At 33.7% G+C, this 19,979-nt stretch overlaps 2 protein-coding genes and 1 pseudogene across 3 annotated transcripts in view; all 3 read right to left on the bottom strand.

Moving 5' to 3' along the window:
* Window positions 1–3,615: 3,615 nt before the first annotated feature.
* LOC106773750 (putative UDP-rhamnose:rhamnosyltransferase 1) lies at window positions 3,616–5,260 on the bottom strand. The gene has a single exon (XM_014660496.2). The coding sequence runs from the start codon at window positions 5,075–5,077 to the stop codon at window positions 3,755–3,757; it is 1,323 nt and encodes a 440-aa protein (XP_014515982.1). The 5' UTR covers window positions 5,078–5,260; the 3' UTR covers window positions 3,616–3,754.
* An 11,077-nt stretch (window positions 5,261–16,337) lies between these two features.
* Window positions 16,338–16,869, bottom strand: LOC111242481 (annotated as a pseudogene).
* A 1,753-nt stretch (window positions 16,870–18,622) lies between these two features.
* LOC106774027 (putative UDP-rhamnose:rhamnosyltransferase 1) overlaps window positions 18,623–19,979 on the bottom strand; it is an 11,381-nt gene continuing 10,024 nt past the window's right edge. The window contains exon 2 of one of the 2 annotated variants that reach the window (XM_022786462.1): window positions 18,623–19,963. In XM_022786462.1, coding sequence (XP_022642183.1) covers window positions 18,870–19,963 — 1,094 coding nt within the window. In that variant the 3' untranslated portion in view covers window positions 18,623–18,869. The remainder of the gene's footprint in view (window positions 19,964–19,979) is intronic. The other variant, XM_022786461.1, reaches the window with a different exon arrangement.

Below are 19,979 nucleotides of genomic sequence, written 5' to 3'. Positions count from 1 at the left end.
CCCTGGGTTTTTAGGACGAGAGTGAGTTCGTAGAGGACCTCACCGCTCGGTTTAGGACCAGGGGTTCTCAGAGAACGTTCCCTGGGTTTTTAGGATGAGAGTGAGTTCGTAGAGGACCTCACCACTTGGTTTAGGACTAGGGGTTCTCAGAGAATGTTCCTTGGGTTTTTAGGACAAGAATGAGTTCGTAGAGAACCTCACTGCTCGGTTTAGGACCAGGGGTTCTCAGAGAACGTTCCCTGGGTTTTTAGGACGAGACTGAGTTCGTAGAGAACCTCACCACTCGGTTTAGGACCAGGGGTTCTCAGAGAATGTTCCTTGGGTTTTTAGGAAGAGACTGAATTCGTAGAGAACCTCACCGCTCGATTTAGGACCAGGGGTTCTCAAATAACGTTCCCTGGGTTTTTAGGACGAGAGTGAGTTCGTAAAGAATCTCACCACTCATTTTAGGATCAGGTGTTCTTAGAGAACGTTCCCTGGTTTTTTAGGAGGAGAGTGAGAGTTCACGAGGAGCTTGCCCCACCTCTCGGTTTAGGATGATGGTGAGTTCGTATAGAACGTCATCGCTCGGCTTGGGACCAGGGGTTCTGAGAGAACGTTCCCTAGGTTTTGTAATACTTCAACATGTCCAACGATTGAATGGAAGTCGTCCAGCTTTATTCATACTAACATTGTATCTTCCTGTGCAAAATATTTTCTCACAAAAAGCATGCGTTAAAGCAAAATATTCAATATTTTATTTTTATAATGAGATGACATTAAAACCTGATAGGGTTGAACATTGGTCTAAACCTTCCTGTGTATGATATTTTTACTCATAAAAATATAAGGTAGATAAAATATTTAATAATTTATTTTTATAATGAGGAACCATTAGAACCTGACAAGGCTGAAAGTTGGATTCCCATAAATGATATTTTTACTCACAAAAATATGAGTTAAATAAAATAAAAATTATAATTTATAAAAAATATTGGAACCTGACAAGGTTGGACGTATGACCGAACCTTCCTGAAAGATCTCAAAACAAAAGAAATGCATTTATAAATTATTATAAATTTTTTTGCTCTTGTCACAAAACCTGATATTGATCCGAAGTAGCAATTTCGAGACTGAGTGCTCGCCTTGGTTCCTTGTGGTTTTAATGGGATGTCACTCGGCTCCACGGTGGACGCCAAAATGTTTCGATAGAATTGGTCTGAGGGTCGGTTGACCTCCCTTCTCTGCTCTCTTTCAATCGATTTAATCTTTTTTGAGAACACAATCCTCCGATGGGTGGTTGACCTGCAAAAGACACTCCGACGCTAGTCAGATATGTTGTATAAAGAGGATTGTATTTTATTTAGGATAACTCAAGTTTATTTTACCTGAAAGTGAATAATATATTTATATGACTTGTGGTAGCCAAGCACATTGTTTAATCATTAAACCAAAAAATCAAATTCAATAATACATGTTAATTGTCCATTAATACCAGATTCTTGTACAATATGACCTGTCAATCACTCATAAATAACGTATATTCACATTTAATATGACCATTAAACATATTAGTTGGTCATTAATGATTTTTACCTTTCCTAATTGGTGTTTATCTGACCATCGGTTGGTTGTTTGTTTTGACTCCAGTTTCTTCTTAACCGGTTGATTACCGGGATATAGTACAATTTTGATTGATACTTTTTCTACATATATTTTAAAATATTAAATTTAGTTTATTATGAATACATTCTATAAGCAGAACAGACAAAAAAACTAGGTTAAATATATATTTTGGTCCTTATATTTGTGTCCAATTCTCATTTTGGTCCTTATGTTTTTTTTTCCCAATTGAATCTCAATATTTGTTAATTTGAGGTAATTATGTCCTCTCCGTTAACATCCCACTAACGCTGTTTAACTTTGCTGAGTTGGATCAAACATTTTTATATACGTGGCATTTTGTATTAAGTTTAATGGATAATTTTTTTAAAACCAGAAATCAAAAAACTTAAATTTTACGGTCTCAATTAACAAAGAAACTGATACGAGGAATTGAAAACCAACATTTTCCTAGAAATTTGAAACTGAAAAAACTAAAAAAAGTATCCCCTCCAAATTGAAATTTAGTCACTCCGATTGGAAAACCCAGAAGTGACAACCAAATTTGGGTTTGAATTTGAAACCAGTGAAACAAAAGAAGAGGGAGTTGAGAATAAAAAACACAAGTCGGAATATTTCAAAGACGGAGAGAGAGGGAGAGAGAGAAGCAGACAAGGAAGTGAGAGAAGAAGAGAGAAATGTGGGGAGAAGTGAGGCATGGAATCCTAGTAGGAAGGTGAGGCTTATATTGGGGACAATTGGTCGGCGTAATACGGTGGTTGGAAAATAAAAACAGCAAAATGCACAGAAACAAAAAACGAACCCATGAAAAAAAAGGAAATTAAACAAATTTGCTAGTTTCATCAGCACTGCTACAACTCTGTTCAAACCCCAAACCCAAACATTTGTAAGAAGAAGAGGAAGCAGCCATTTGATCTGATCAATCTTCCACAAATCTGATTTAAATAAGGGCTTAGGGCTAACAAATTTAGAGGTTGTCGTAAGACCTAAGAAGAAGGAAGGGGTTGTTGTTGCTGCCACGGGAGAGGAGAGACCATCCAGTGGTTGGAAGAAGCCAAAGGAACCTTAGCAGCTGGAAAATCAAGTAAGGGCAGAAACCAAATTATCAAATTATCAAAACATCAAAGCTGGCCTTGACAAGGAAGAAGGAACTAATTAAGTTTCCATTTTTACCCAAACAAAATCAAATAAGTCCTTTAATAGCTCATTTAAAATACAAATTTTAAATACAGATTTCCACATAATTGAATGAGTATAAATGAGTTAATAATGTCTCCATCCACGTCATTACATATAAACAGTGTTAGTCCAAAATTAACGGAGAGGATTTAATTGGCTCAAATTAACAAATATTTAAATTCAATTGGGACAAAAAAAACATGAGGACCTAGTTGAGAATTGACCACAAATATGAAGACCAAAAGATATATTTAAACAAAAAACTAACAAGACATTGCTCCATTTCCAACACAAGTCCCCACATGCCAAATTACAGGAAAATGATTAAACAAAATGACGCAACAAAAATATTACTAAATTGCTCATGAGAAATAGAACTGCAAACATTTGATCTAGTGTAACACATCAAGGATGTGTCATTGCAAGTGGGCTGGGAAATCTGAAGATAAAGTCAAAAGGAGATTTATTATGAGATTTATACATTATTTAATGCGATATTCATACCTACCCATATCTGGCTTTGAAAAGGGCATATTTTTGTTTCTTTTTTTCCTTGATTGAAACTAGCTATTGTTTGGATCAAAGTGGTGGAATTGGAAAACCTTAACATGCTTTAATTTGTTTGCTTTTTGGTTAGGAGACTAATACTTTTATGCTATAGTATATATTATTGTCTACTGTTACAAATCAGTTCAGTCAAATATGCGTTTTTAGGGGAAACGACACACACAAACCTTAAAACTTATGCATCAATTACAAATAATAAACCACAACTTAATTTTGCATAGCTGATGACATATTACATGAAAAAACATAACACCAAAGCACTTGTTCTTCCAAAAAGTGATTGTTCTCAATGATGAAAACAAATTTAAATCTGGGATGCCATAGACTGAGATTACTGAGATACATAAAGAAATGATCCAACATAAAGCGACTTATTTTGTATGGCATAACATAATGGCAGAAAAGGCTAATCCTTTAAGACAGGCCTATGGATTTCCATATATTCAACAAACTCATCTATATATTTTTGGTGCAGTTCTTTGTCTCCAAATATCTTACTCATCTCCTGTGCTTCACTTCTATAAGTTTTTTCCAACATCACTGATCTTAATGCATTGGCCAACGATTCCCTGGTGAACTTCCTATCATCCTCACTTCTCTCTACTTTGACCCCTACCCTTTTCTCTTCCATATGCCTAGCAATTACAAATTGTTCACTTTGGAATGGCAACATCACAAGTGGACAACCAACTTGAAGACTCTCTATGACTGAACTCCAACCACAGTGAGTCAGGAATCCCCCAACAGACTTGTGTGCTAAAATCCTCGTCTGTGGTGCCCATGTTCTCCACACCAAACCCTTTCCTGAGTTATTCACTACCAAATCCTGCAACTCAACCTTAGAGCTGTTTTGCTTTTTCAGAACCCAGAAAAAGGGAAAACCAGACATTTCTATTCCCATACTGATTTCAGTAAACTCTTCATCGCTTAGTGTAACTTCAGTTCCAAAAGCTACATACATCACTGACCCTTCTTCCTGTTTGTCTAACCAATTAAGTATGGTATCCCAGTTTTCATCATTCCTGTCTTCACTGAACTGTAATGAAGGTGGCAGTAGCCCAACTGGAATCACTGGTATACTATACATACTTTTATAAACTTTGAGAGCCTCATCTTCAATCTCCATGCAACTTCTTGGAGCAATAACTTGAGCAGCATCAGAAGTTGTAAGGACTCGAAACACGTCAGAAACCCCCGATTCATTTGACTCATTATGCTCTTCAGGAAAATCTTTTCCCCACGAAGACTCACTGCCACTGGTTGTTCTTGTAAAAGACTCTAAAAAAGAAGTCATACCAGATGCACTAAAAATACAGAAAAAGATGTTTGAGATTCCTAGCTTAGAAGATATTGGCGGCAACCAATAGGGTGCAAAGTCGTATATTATCCAATCTGGTTTGCATCTCTCCAGAAATTTGGCGAAAGGTTGTTGAAGAGCATCAAAAGCCAGCTTGAGGTATGGAATGAGGTGATGAGGAATGTCCATTGTGGCCTCTGCATTTTCTGGGAGTTTGTCAACACGGGGCAGTGGCAGTTCTATCAGATCCACCAAAGGTTGCAAGTTTNCAGGCACTTTNGGTANGCGATGGATATTTCTAGGTGTGGAAATGAAAGANATTTTGTGACCCTTTTGAGCTATGAGTTTTGAAAGCTCAAAAAATGGAGCAATGTGACCAAATGCTAGCCATGGAAACACCACAATGTGAAGCTTCTCGCGCTGCTCCGCCATGGATATGCTTTATCATGAATGGTTATTTATTCTCCAGTATATAGAGGAACCAGTTTGAATATTTACTATTCATGATAACCTTTTTTATTTTTTATTTAACATGGTCATTAGTGTCTCTCTTGTCAAGTTTCACACATAGGTACTAACCTCTTTTTGACAATAATTGAAGGAAATCAATGTGTTGGACCTAAAATTTTCTAAATTATTTATCTTCTAATAAAATCATTGTCATATTTTTTTATTACCAATTTGCTTGGTAAGAGTACTGCATACTACAAGTAAACGAGTAAACCAATAAAAGAGATTAAAAAAATATATTGTAACGTTACTTGATAGTTTTTATAAAATTTAAAACATTAAGTACACTGTTTAATATTATATCAAAACTTTATACATCATATACAGCTAATCGAAGTATAGTTTATTAATATAAAGTCGAATGGCGACTGTTACTGTAGAATTATTAAACAATTAATGGGTTGGGAGTTTGCAACAATGAAATCAGGTTTTTCTTTCTGCACCCAACATAGGTTTCCAGAAATTTTGATCCGAAATAAGGATGGGATGAGTGGCTTCAGAAAATATATTTCCAGATTATTGTTGCATTGAAATTTCCTATCATAAATATTAAATAAGACTATCATATAACAATTGCATAAGTCAAATAATTATAAAAATTAGTAAAGTTATAAAAACACACATATATATATATATGGATTTGATATGAATGATATGGATGTAATTATTTATAAGGAGGAAATATTATGTTGTGTATGATTATAGCTTGTGAATTGAATGGTGATTTTCCAAAATCTACTTATTATCAAATTCACACATAGGAAAATATTAGGTGATGAGAGTTTATGGACGTTTTTATGTTCTGGACGGGTGGAATGAAAAAGGAATGTTTCTCATAGATAATGTATGTGAATATACTCTATCATATGTGGAGGACTTAGCTCCTCAGATATTAGATTGAGTAGAGTTAGGGTGTACGTTATACTCTATTAAAAGGTAATATGACAAACAAATTTTTTTTATTGATTCAACATACAAGTATTTTGAAAGTAGAACATTGCTTAAAACACTTTTTTATAATAACTTATTCCATTTATACTCCACATATAAAAAGTGGTGTTATGGTATAACTGTAAATAAGATATCACTTTTTAAACCAGTTATAGTTATAACAGGTGTAGAAAATGGATGGAGTGATATTCTTTTAATAAATATGATTTTTTTTATATCAATTATAACTTATATAGAAGTAGATACAGTGAAATTTTTTTGTAATAAATAAGAAAACTTTCCATATCGATTATAATTGATATAGAAAGTATTTTTTTTTAAGGTTAAATAGATCCATTGGTCTCTATATTTGTTGGTTTTCTTTAATTAGGTCTCTGTTTTTTAAAAATGATCAATTTGGTCCCTGAATTTGAAAACCTTAACCAATCAAGGATATTCCGATAACTTTCCTAAACGGCGTTATGTGCGTTCTGTGCTGGCAACAATAGCTGTAATATTTGTGCTGAGGTGGCACTTAACCAATTGATGAGGTGTTACTAATTTTATTTCTTAAGTATTAAAATTTAAAAAACATGTGCTTAAAGGTTAAGTGAGGGTAAAATGGGGAATTTAAATTAAAAAAGCATGTGCGTAAAAAAACATGTGCGTAAGTCAGGGTAAAGTGATATGAGGTGATTAAAATTGGGGAAACTTAGGTTTGGGAATTTGGGGAAATAGGGGGTTTGCGAAATTGGGGAGACAGCGGTGAGTGGTGCATTATTTCACAAATTACATTGACAAAAAGTTTCGTTTTGGGAGAAAATCTTCATCTATCGGTGGTTTTGTCGTGGAAAGGTCTGGAGAAGTTGGTTGCACTTGAAGCACGTGTTGAGGTTAGTATATTGTGTTTTTTTGATAACGTGGCATGTGTAATTGTATGGTTACTTTCGATAATGGTCTCCCATATTTGTAGTTCTGTCGGTCTATGCATGTGCTATGATAGTGGTCTTGCAATGTGGTCCCCCATCCTTTGTGGTTTTAATTTTGTTTAAGTTTTGGTGTTGCATGCTGTGTGGTTTAGTTATATAGGATATTTATATAGGATAAAAATTTATATAATTTGAAATAACTTTAGGATCTTATTTTATAGGTTAAAAATTTTTACTGTGTTGAAAATGGAGGATAAATTTGATGTTGTAATCCACCATGGAGGGAAGTTCGTGAAGAATGGGTCACTTAAGTACGAGGGAGAAAGTACAACTTTCTCTTTTGACCTAGACTTTTGGAGTTATTTCCTCATTATCAGTGTAGTAAAAGGACTTGGATATGATGGGTTTCAGGAGTTATGGTATTGTGTAGGGGGTGGTTCTGTATTAGAGAATAGGTTAGAGCTTTTGACTGATGATAGAGGAGCCATGCATATGATAAATTTAGCTAGGCTCAATGGTCAAGTGCATCTATTTGTTGTTCACCTAGTCTCCCAACCTGAGATCATATACTTGTTAGAAAATGCTTGTCATGATATAGGTGAAGTAGAAGCTGAAAATGTGATGCCTGATAGTGATAAGGGTGATTGTGAAAAGGAAGGTGGTGGTGAGTGTGATGAAGAAGGTGATGGTGAGTGTGAAAAGGAAGGTGGTGATGATGAGTGTGAGCAAGAAGGTGAAGGTGATGGTGATGCTGAGTGTGAACAGGAAGGTGATGATCATGAGTTTGAGCAACAAGGTGATGGTGAGTGTGAGCAGTAAGGTCATGGTCAAGATACTGTACCTGTTGAAGAAGAAAGATGTCAAGGTGATGGGGTTGTTAAAGGTGAAATTGAAACCCAATGTGAAGGAGATACTGCTACTATCCGTAGTTGTAGTTGTAGTGGTGAGGATGGCAATGGTGATGGCAATGTTGATGCTAATGATGACTATATGGAAGACTTGGTTGACTGTGAAATACAAGAGGATCTAGGAGATGCAAATTGCTTTGGTGATATAGAAACTGATGTGGAATATGGTGGAGAATCAGTCACTGAATTTTCTGATAGTGATGTGGATGATGGCATAAACTGTGATGATAACAGAGGCTTGTCTGATGAAGAATGGGAATCTGAAGAGCTGGTTAGTGGAGCAGAAAGTGATGCAGAAGATGATGAAGAGAGTTATGGCAAGTTTGTGACATTTATTATGCCTAAATCAATGGTTGATTACAAGTGGGATTTGGGGACGTATTTTGCTAAGAAGGAAGATTTGTCGGATGCCATAAAAACCTATGCAATACAAAATGGTAGAAATATAAGATACGTAAAAAATGATAAGAAAAGAGTTAGGGCGAAATGTATGGGATCTAAAGGAAAGTGCCCCTGGTTGGCATATTGTGGTTATATGGATGCAATAAAAGCATGGCAATTAAGGACCATTGTTGACAACCACACTTGTAGTAGAGAGCACAAGGTAAAATTACTCAATTAAAAATGGCTCAGTAAGAGGTTGGAGAAAACTGTTAGAGAAAATCCCAGAGTTAAGGGAGTGGACATTGTTCAGAAGATAAATAAAAAGTGGAATGTAGGTATATCTCAATCCATGGCTTATAGGGCTAAAGCCATTGCTTCAGACCATGTTGATGGGTCTTTCAAAGAGCAATATAAAAGGATCTTTGATTATGCAAATGAGGTCTTAACTCGTAATCCTAGAAGCACAGTTCAGGTTAAAGTTGAACCAAATGAGGATGGACCTATATTCAGGAGGTTGTATGTTTGTCTGAAAGCTTGCAAGGACAGTTTCGTGTCTTGCAGGCCTATTATAGGGCTGGATGGTGCATTTTTGAAAGGTAAATATGGTGGGGAAATGTTGACTGCTGTTGGAAGAGACGCAAACGATCAAATGCTACCTATTGCATATGCCATTGTGGAAGTAGAGAACAAGGCCACTTGGAAATGGTTTATGGAACTTCTGGTTGAAGATCTTGGTGGGACTACAATATGTGCATCATGTACATTCATATTAGATCAACAAAAGGTAATTAAATTAAGACCTCTAACAATGCATATTAAATTATTTTATGTTAGACACCTTTTTACTTTGTTATTCAAATAACAGGGTCTATTACAAGCTATTCAAGAAGTGCTTCCAGGAGTTGATCAACGATTTTGCGTTAGACACCTATATGCCAATTTCAGAAAACAATTCCCAGGAAAACAACTCAAGAGGTTGATGTGGAAGGCAACTACAACAACTCATCCCCAAGCATGAGAAAAGGAAATGAAAAATATGAAAGAGCTTAACATTGAAGCTTTTAAATATCTGATTAAAATACCTCCCAGGTTTGTATTCAAATTTATGTTCAGTTCGAATGCTTGCCATACTTGTAATATTTCATAAACTGATTTATGTTCAATTTCACCTGTTACCATGTAGACATTGGTCGAGATCAAGGTTTACAACCACATCTAAATGTGATACATTAGTAAACAACATGTTAGAGGCATTCAACAGTGTTATGCTGCATACAAGGTCTAAGCCAATCATAAGCATGATGGAGGACATCCGGATTTACATCATGAAAAGATGGGCAACTAACAGAGCAATATGTCAATCATTGACTAGGGTCATTTGTCCTAAAATCAAGACTAGACTTAATAAGGAGTCCTAGTTAACTAAGTTTTGGATTCTAAGGTATGGTTCAATATAAGCATACTTTGTAGTTCAGTTTTAAATTTTGTATGTTGTATGTATTGATTGCTGAAAAAATTAAATTCTGTTGCAGTTGGTCAGTAGACAAGTTATTTGAAGTACGTCATGCCTCACAAGTTGGGGAGAAGCTTGTGGTTGATCAAGACAAACATGAATGCAGTTGTAGGAAATGGGCTATCTCAGGCATTCCATGTTGCCATGCGTTGGCTGCTATGAAGTTTTTGAACTTAGATGCAGAGGACTTCATACCTGGTTGGTTTAGGAAGGGCACATATGAAGAGACATACTCTTCAATTGTCTATCCGATAAATGGAAAAAACATGTGGCAGGTTACACCATACAATGATGTATTCCTTCCAAAAAAGAGAGCATTGCCACGCAGACCAAAGAAGAAACGCAGGTTGGAAGAATGGAAGTTGATCAACGATGAAACAAGAATGAGGAAGGGTGGTGTACGTAAAAGATGTGGAATTTGTGGAGAAATGGGACACAATAGGAAGTCTTGCAAGAAATCAACCCAAGAATCAGTTGTCACTGACCAAACACAACAAAGTAACCCACCAAATGAGGATCAAGCATAAAAAATCCAATTTCTTTATGTTTATATGACTATACTAATCTATTGTAATAGAGGATGAACCTAATTTTTGTACTGCTGTGATAGAGGATGAACCTCTGATTTTGCTATTCAGCACTTTTTGTATGAAGTACTAATCTATTGTAATAGAGGATGAACCTCTGATTTTGCTGGCTTTCTGCCATGTTTAATATCACTTGCAGTCACTTTACTATGTCATTGATCAATCCTGATTTGTTTTGCTATTTTGACTGGAATCCATGCTTAAGTAGAGTTGAATTAGCATGAACACTGATTGAGCATGATTGAGCTATTTTGACTGGAATCCATGCTTAAGTAGTCCAATCTGCGTGTCCAGTTGATTGAGCATTTAGATCATTGCCAATCATCAAAATGATGTTCTGCTAATTTGAGAAACTTTCATCTGCTGTTTAAAGGTCATTTGCAAAATTCAAAGTCAATTTTACTGCATTTTCTAAAATTTGGCTACTCTAGTTGTGGTTTTTGAGCTGAAATAGAACTGAAATAGCTAAAATACAGTCTGCACTGATGCTGTCCAGCAAAGGTGATCAAACAAGTTTGATTTCATATAAGAAATATGTTTGAACAAGTTTAAAGTGGAAATATTCAGTTCTGTGCATTTGGCATATACCACTTCTCCCAAATTTTAGACAATTCAGGAAACCCGATAGTTATGCAGTAGCAAATTTTAAATAGCCGTTTTTGCTCTACTTTATTATGTTTTTGCTCTACTTTATTATGTTTTTTATTAATGCTAACGATGGTCCAAATGAAAACGCTACTTCCCTCAGTTCTCATGAAAGAAAGTGTAACAATGTTTTAGCAATATCAATGCCTGTCAATATTTTTTGGAAACTTACTCTCTGATTTTTCCCATTAGCCATACAAGGGAAACCGTTAAACATTTTATTCATCATGAAAATTTCCTCAGTTTGATTTACCAGTTTTCAATTTCCAACCCACTTTGGTTCCACAAAGAAGAAAACTTTAATTGCTATCAACACTGATGCGTACATATTCTCTATCTCGTGGTTAAAGTGTTCAAAAATTTACTTATTTTGTACTACTTATAAGGATCAACAACATAATACATATTACATATTCAGATTCAGATTAAAAAAAACATCCCATTCTCATTTCATTCACTCATCAACATCATTCATATTACATTAAAACAAATCACATTACAACGAATCATGCCATTCTCACTAACATTGAAACTAAATCATCTCTATGACACATAAAAAACAAACCAACAATATCAACCCCTTCATACACTTTTCCAGAAACAACACTGATTTTTGTATCTTAACTATCATTTTTCTAGTACTCTCCAATTCTTCATTGCTGACCAAAGTTTCTTTCTTCCCTTCGCTCTTGACGTAACGACCACTATCTCCACTTCCAACATCTGTGCACCATTTGAAGAAGTTACAACCAGCATCTTCAACATCATTTTGCAAACACATTTGAAGAAGTTGCCCTAATCTCAGAAATAATACTTTAAATGGAACGTATAGGTTGAATATGACATACCTTATACTTGGAGCATCCCCAAAAATGCTTGCCTCGATTCTTCATAGTGTTCGAAGTTCTCATCACAGATCTCTGTCCATAGTGGCAAATAGGGGTTTCGTTCCTTCTACATGTCGACGAACAGCAAGAATACTCCTTTGACATCCTCTTCGAAGAACAACGACAATAAACTTGATCCCCACCACACCCAACCTTGATCTCGCAAAATGTTATGAACCAACACCCTTTGAAGAAGAACCACCACCCTTTATCAGCTTCAGCTTCAACTTAGCACCCTTATCCCTATTTCCCCAATTTAACTTTACCTTTAACGAAATCACTGAAACCACGTGCTTCTTCAATTGTATGCATAAACAAATATTTTTAGTCCACGTGTTAAAGACATTATGTTACACCTATATGCAGCATGACAGTTACTGTTGCCAGCACAGACAATTTTTAACGCCATCCATGGAACTTAACGGAATGCCCTTGATTGGTTAAAGTTTTCAAATTCAGGGACCAAATTGATCATTTTTAAAAAACAGGGACCTAATTGAAGAAAACCAACAAATATAGGGACCGGTGGATCTATTTAACCTTTTTTTAATTAGTAAACAGAGAGTTCCCAAATCCCTAACCTTCATTCTCCTCTTTTTCCTTTCTCGAACTCGTCTCCTCCTCTATGAACTAGATTAGAACCACATCTTCTCCTCCACCACAATTCTTGCTACCATTTCCTCCCACCCATGTTTCCTCCTGCCACCTATGCCACCGCTCTCCTTGGCTGCATACACTATATCACGACGAAGCAGTTCCACCATATGCAGTCCCTCGCCACCACACACACGTAGGTGGAGTGTTTCTTGCCTTCTTCAAGTAACACAAATAGTAAAAATGTTACTGCAAAAATGGACATTGTGATTAATGGAAGGAAGAAACTAGGCAATGGTGATAGACAATGTAACAATGATGAAGTGTTATTTCCATACCTTTGAGGGAAACTGTTTGAGGAGCTGGTGAAAGAGCCATTAGGGTATGTGGTGAAGGCTAGTCACACGTTTTTGTCAACGACCGCCACAGAGGAGCACTTCTTAGGACTAATTGGGTGGAGGCTCAACTATCTACTGATGGAGTTTGGATTATGTGAATTCGAAATATTTATGTACGAGTTGTTATGAAGAAGTTAGAATTAGAAGAAAAATTTAGGTTATAATAAGACTAATTTAGTTAGAGAAGGTTTTAGAATTTTTGGATGAATTTTTTGTACTTTTTTTTTTACCTATTTCAAAGTAGGTATAAAAAGTGTTTTTAAACTAATATAAAAAGGTTTTCTTGTACTGGTATATCATGGATGATAATGTGTATTGTTAGATGTGATGACCACATATATGAATTGTTTTAAGAGTTTAACTGAGTTATACTCTTATTTATTTTAAATATGATAGTTTATCTTGTTTTTTTATGATAGTAGTTTCCATCTATTATATTCATGTGTTATACAAGAATAGATGATAAATTAAAGTACCGAACAATGAGATATTAATGAAAGTTTTGTATATAAATTTTTTTATACGTATATAAATTGTTCACGGCCTTGTAGAGATAGTAAAGTTTATTTTGAAAAATAATATGTATTTAGATAAGAATTGTAAACTTAATAATACTTATATAAATTGTTTACTATATATTAATTATTAGTAAAACAATTAGAAAACCCGTATTTGAATTGGATGGCAAATTTCACTGTTGCGTGAAATGCAAATCAAGAACTTGAATTGAAAAATCAATCTTATGAGGTAAATTGAAATTATGGGTTTCAATTTCATTTTTGAAATATAATAATTTATTTATGTGAATAATGTATGTTTATTTATTTGAGATTAAACATGATGTTATAGAAAGTAACCAAAATCTTAAAGTTATTTGATTTTAAAATGTTAATGAATTTATATTTTGGTTGTAAAACCACGTCTCTTTCTTGCAAAAATAAGATTATTTAAATTTGTTTGAAAAATTTCTTGCAAAGTAGGCTTTTTATTTTGGTTAAACTGTCTAATTGAGCAGCAGATAAGTCTCATGTTTGTATGTTTATCTTTTGCTTATTCCTGTGGGAAGCTTTTGGTTTTTTACTTTTTACTCATCATATGATACATGAAGAAAAAACTAGGGGAGTGCAAAAGGAAAAACATTTGGAGCCTTACTTCCAAAGCCATGGTAATTTTGTTGTTCATTTCTTACCTTCATAATTTTTTCTTTCATCCCATCCCATGGGATCAAATGACCAATTTCTCCTAACCTTTTTCATTTTATCTTCTTACAATCTTGGGACACCCTCTTTCTAAGTTTGTGAACAAACACTACAAATAAATTCTTATATAGAAATTAATTTTAGAGGCAAAAATATTAATCACTATAATAATCATTTAGATACTAATTTATAAACTAAATATTATTAATATCTAAAATAGTCTCTATTATAAATAAAAAAATTATAATTGATTATTGATTTCTAATATTAGAGTATCAAAAGTATTTAAACTAATCTTTAATATATATATATATATATATATATATATATATATATATATATATATATATATATATATATAAAAGTTAAATTTGGATGTAAATTTCAAATTCGTTTAAGATTTTGATATATTTTGGTTGTTGAATTTTAAAAATGAATGGATTGTCTTCTTAAGTAGAATGTTTTAACTTTTTCTTTTTGTTAAACTTTAACTTTTTCTTTTTGTGTTAAACTTTCTTTATCTATTAAAAGACTTTCCGAGAATAACATTTGAACTATAATATGTAAAGTAAATAAAGCAAAAAAAAAAATTGTAACTTGACACGTTATACGTGTCTGAACCTTACAACATTCCATTTCTCAATGTTATTTTTATTTTTTATCTATTAATGACTACTCTAGAATGTGTTGGATCTATTTTTTTATATTCAAGTAAGAAATTGTTGATGTTTTTTTTTTTTTTTCAATTCATGCAATGAATTAGAAATAAGAATTAAGATCTAACAACGGTAAGGAGTACAACTCCAATAAATTTAATTGATTTTGTGAAGAAGTAGGGATTGGGCATAAACCCATTGCTCCATACACTAAAAAAAATGGAATCAACGAGAGAAAGTATTCGTTTATCAAAAGAAGTATGCTAAGGAATTTATGAAAAAAAATCAAAATGAATGAATGCAAGAGAGTAGATAATCTAACGTGCAAGAAGGAGAGTAGAGCAAAAAAGATGAAAATTGATGAAACTTTCTATAGAAGTATAGTTTGTAGCTTAATGTACTTAACGACTACTAGACTTGATAACTTAAATTCAGGAAGTCAATTAGATTTACCAATTGTGCAAAAACACATCTTGTCGCTAAATGTCTTAAAGTATATGTGAAAGGCACACTAAATTTTGGAATCAAATTTTGCACAAGTCAGAGTTATGTATTGTAAGGATATTTTAATAATGACCGATAAGGTTCTCTCGATGACTTAAAGAACACTTCAGACTATTGTTTCTTGTTCGGATCACGTGCATTCTCATGATGTTGCAAAAAAATACAATATGATGCCACAATCTACAATAAAATATAAATTCACTACAACTAGTACTAGTGTGAATCAAGCTTTATGGTTAATAAAAGTGTTAATTAGTAGATTTGAATATGAAAAAAGAGAGATGCACTAAAGTAGTCGTTGATAATCAATTTGATATTTCTATTTCAAACAATCCTATATTTAATGGAAAAATCAAACACTTCAATATCAAATATTTTCTCTGAAAAGTGCAAAAGGAAGAATAATGAACTCTGCCTTTTGTAACTTGCTTGTATATTTATTAAGGGTATGTTCATTTGGAATGATGGATTTGAAGGAGAGAGATTGGATGAAATTGAGTAGATTTTACAATAAATTGAGTGTTATTTTGTTTTTTAAGGAATTTGAAAGTGAGAATGACTGCAATGCAATGAGTTAGAATCAGATACATGGCTAGTGAAATTGAATACAAGTCACTTTGGAATCGGGTAAGAAAATGTGAGACTGATTTATGTACTCACCCATTCATTACTTTTACGATTATTTAATATTAATATCAATATTATTATTATTATTAATTTATTATTTAAGGTTATTCTCATTCCATGCATATTATAATGAAACTGGAATCAAATACATGCTTCATTAATCGAATACAAAATTCGTCGAATCTATGAAGTGGAATCAATTACAGCGCTTTAACATAAAGAAATTGTGTTCTTTTAGGGAAAAATTGATATTTACAATCGTCTCAAATATGAACATATCATAGCTGATAAAAAAAAATAGTAGTGTATTCAGGTATCACAACCTGTATTCGGTTACGAGGTGTTTTGCTTGGGACGTTGCAGCAAGGATCCGGTTACACAGGCGGTATTCGGTTCCCTGCAACTCCTGCGTTTTGCTTTGTCATTGCAAGTCATTGGCGTCGAAGGTGATGGTTGCAGAGGCATGCGTTTGGGGGAGAACGAAGCTCTCTGTGGTGGTGGAGGATGCAACATGCATCCCATGCTGGTTGAAGCAATGGACGAAGATCCTCAAGAAGCAATGGAGGATGCAGAGCCATGTTTCCACGATTTGCAGATATGAACAACGGCATTTAGGAGATATTGATTTTGTGCATGCGCATTGATCACATCATGGTTTTGAAGATTCAGAGGGTTTATCGGTTGATTGATTGATAACCTTTTGGCAAGTATATCAAATCAAAACAAGCTTTAAGTACAAACCAAACCAATGGAAAGTATAAACATGTAGTCACAACTGTATACACAATAACATTCAAAAGAAAAATTCACGATAAAGTCTAAAAGAGTTACAAATATCCAAATTGCCTTGTGTTGGAACACAGTGCCAGAAGGAAATTGGCCTCAAACAACTTCAAGCTAGCAGTACAAGTCCCTAGAAGGAAAAGTAGCATGAAGCACACCTTTAGCACCATTGTGTTCTTTTTGCTGTGAAAATGCCTCTCGAGTGGGTTATTTATATAAGAATATTTGCAGATGGAACATGCCCTGACTGAATTATGGAGCATATTAAACAATAATGTGTTCGCTGTTTTCTGCATTGCAATGTTAAAGGTGGTACGCATCCCTCAGATTGCTTGCACGATTGCTAGTGTTTATTCGTATATTTACCATGAAAAACAAGAAAAAGAGAGGTTCATGAAATTCTACTTCGAGTAGATAAAACACCAATTTAAAATATATAAATATATAAATAGACTTTTTTAAACATTATATAACAAAGGAAATCACGTTCTCATCAGATAAAATATTATAATTAATTAACTATGAGAGATGTCATGGGTCTTTTATACACCACCTTAATCTTATAAACATGGTTAATTTTAATAATTAATTTTAATAATTATTTTAAATTTTTTATTCTTGATAAACATTTTTACAATTAAATATAATATTAACAAATATCATTTTATATTATTTTAATACCTAGGAGTATTTTGGTAATATTTTATTTTATCAATTAATTTTTTTTTAAAATGGTCACATCAATCAAATCTTATCCTAATTCTTACAAACTTTACTTCTAAATCCACTCTCAATTACTTCCAAATCCACTCAAATAAATATAAAAAAAAATTATCCTTAAATCCACTCGATCACTCTCTCCGAAATCATCTCTTCCAATCACCGCAAGTGAACATACCCTTAGTAACCTCAACATTGAGAACATGAGTAAACACAAGAGCTTGTGTGTGGAGTTTTATTTTAATTTTCCAAACTGATTTCATGATATTAACATGAGGTTAAGTTTAAAATTCACATCATAATACTCTTTTTCTTGTATATAAACGATTGTACAATTGTTTACTATTTACTTTTTTTTTTTCCGGTTGTTCTTTTATATGGCAATTGTTATTATTTACTGTTTTTTTTCCTATATAGCAGATGATGCAATGGTTTACTATTTACTTTTTTTTTTAAAAGTTATATATATTAGTTGATAAAAGTGATGTTCAAATTGTCTGTTGGATTTTCATTTTAAATATTTTAATTTTGATATTTACAACTTTTTCTAAATACATATTAAAATATTAAATTTAGTTTTTGATGAATACATTCTAGAAGCAGAACAGAATGACAGAAAAAAAAAAAACTAAAACAGACATATAGTCCCCACATGCAGGATATTCAACAAGTTCAAGAAACTGATTAAACAAAATGAGCCAAGAAAAATATTTGCTAAATTGCATATGAAAAATAGAACTGCAAACTTGTGGTCTAGTGTAGAACAACAAGGATGTGTCATTGCAAGTGGGCTGGGAAATCTGAAGATAAAGTCAAAGGACATTTATAATGAGATTTATACATTATTTAATGCTATGTTCAAGTTAGGGCTACCCATATCTGGCTTAAAAAAGGTACGTATCTTGTTTCTTTTTTTTCCTTGATTGAAACTAGCTATTGTTGTTTATAGGATTAGCTATTTGGATATATATATATATATATATATATATATATATATATATATATATATATATATATATATATATATATATATATATATATATATATATATTCAAAGTGATCGAATTGAAAGCCTTACATACTTTAGTTTTTGTTTTTTGGCCAGGAGACTAATATTTTTATGTTATAGTATATATTATTGTTTACTGTTACAAATCAGTTCAGTCAAATATGTGTTTTTAGTGGAAATGACAAACACAAACCTTAAAAACTTATGCATCAATATACAAATAATAAACCACAACATAAATTTTGCATAGCTGATGACATATTACAAGAAAAAACACAACATCAAAGCACTTGTTCTTCCAACAAGTGACTACTGAGATTACCGAGATACAGAAAGAAATGGTCCAACATAAAGCCACTTCTTTTGTATGGCATAACAGAATGGCAGAAAGGCCAACGTAAAGCTACTTCTTTTGAATGATATAATAGAACGACATAAAGGCTAATCGTTCATGGCAGGCCTATGGATTTGCATGTATTCAACAAACTCATCTATATATTTTTGCTGCAGTTCTTTGTCCCCAAATATCTTACTCATTTCTTGTGCTTCACTTCTATAAGTTTTTTCCAACATCACTGATCTCAATGCATTGGCCAACGATTCCCTGGTGAACTTCCCATCATGTTCACTTCTCTCTACTTTGACCCCTACCCTTTTCTCTTCCATATGCCTAGCACTTACAAATTGATCATTTTGGATTGGCAACAAAGCAAGTGGACAACCAACTTGAAGACTCTCTATAACTGAACTCCAACCAGAGTGACTCAGGAATCCACCAACAGACTTGTGTGCTAAAGTCCTCATCTGTGGTGCCCATGTTTTCCAAACCAAACCCTTTCCTGACTCATTCACAACCAAATCCTGCAACTCAACCTTAGAGGTGTTTTGCATTTTAAGAACCCAGAAAAAGGGAAAACCAGACATTTCTAATCCCATACTAATTTCAGTAAACTCTTCATCGCTTAGTTTCACTTCACTTCCAAAAGCTACATACACCACTGACCCTTCTTCCTGTTTGTCCAACCAATTAAGTATGGTATTCCAGTTTTCATCATTCCTGTCTTCACTGAACTGTAATGAAGGTGCCAATAAACCAACTGGAATCACCGGTTTACTATTCATACTTTTACTAACTTTGAGAGCCTCACCTTCAATCTCCATGCAACTTCTTACAGCCATAACTTGAGCAGCATCCAAAGATTTAAGGACTCGAAACACGTCAGAAACCCCCGATTCATTTGACTCATTATGCTCTTCAGGAATATCTTTGTCCCACGAAGACTCACTGCCACTAGTTGTTCCTACAAAAGATTCTAAATAAGTATTCATAGCAGATGCATTGAAAGTACAGAATGAGATGCATGAGATTCCTAGCTTAGAAGATATTGGCGGCAACCAATACGGTGCAAAGTCGTATATTATCCAATCTGGTTTGCATCTCTCCAGAAATTTGGCGAAAGGTTGTTGAAGAGCATCAAAAGCCAGCTTGAGGTATGGAATGAGGTGATGAGGAATGTCCATTGTGGCCTCTGCATTTTCTGGGAGTTTGTC

The sequence above is a fragment of the Vigna radiata genome, chromosome 9 (assembly GCF_000741045.1).
Source record: "Vigna radiata var. radiata cultivar VC1973A chromosome 9, Vradiata_ver6, whole genome shotgun sequence".
In the NCBI taxonomy this organism is placed as follows: domain Eukaryota; kingdom Viridiplantae; phylum Streptophyta; class Magnoliopsida; order Fabales; family Fabaceae; genus Vigna; species Vigna radiata.
The sequence above is the reverse complement of the archived record's forward strand: the minus strand, read 5'-3'. Positions and strand labels throughout refer to the sequence as shown.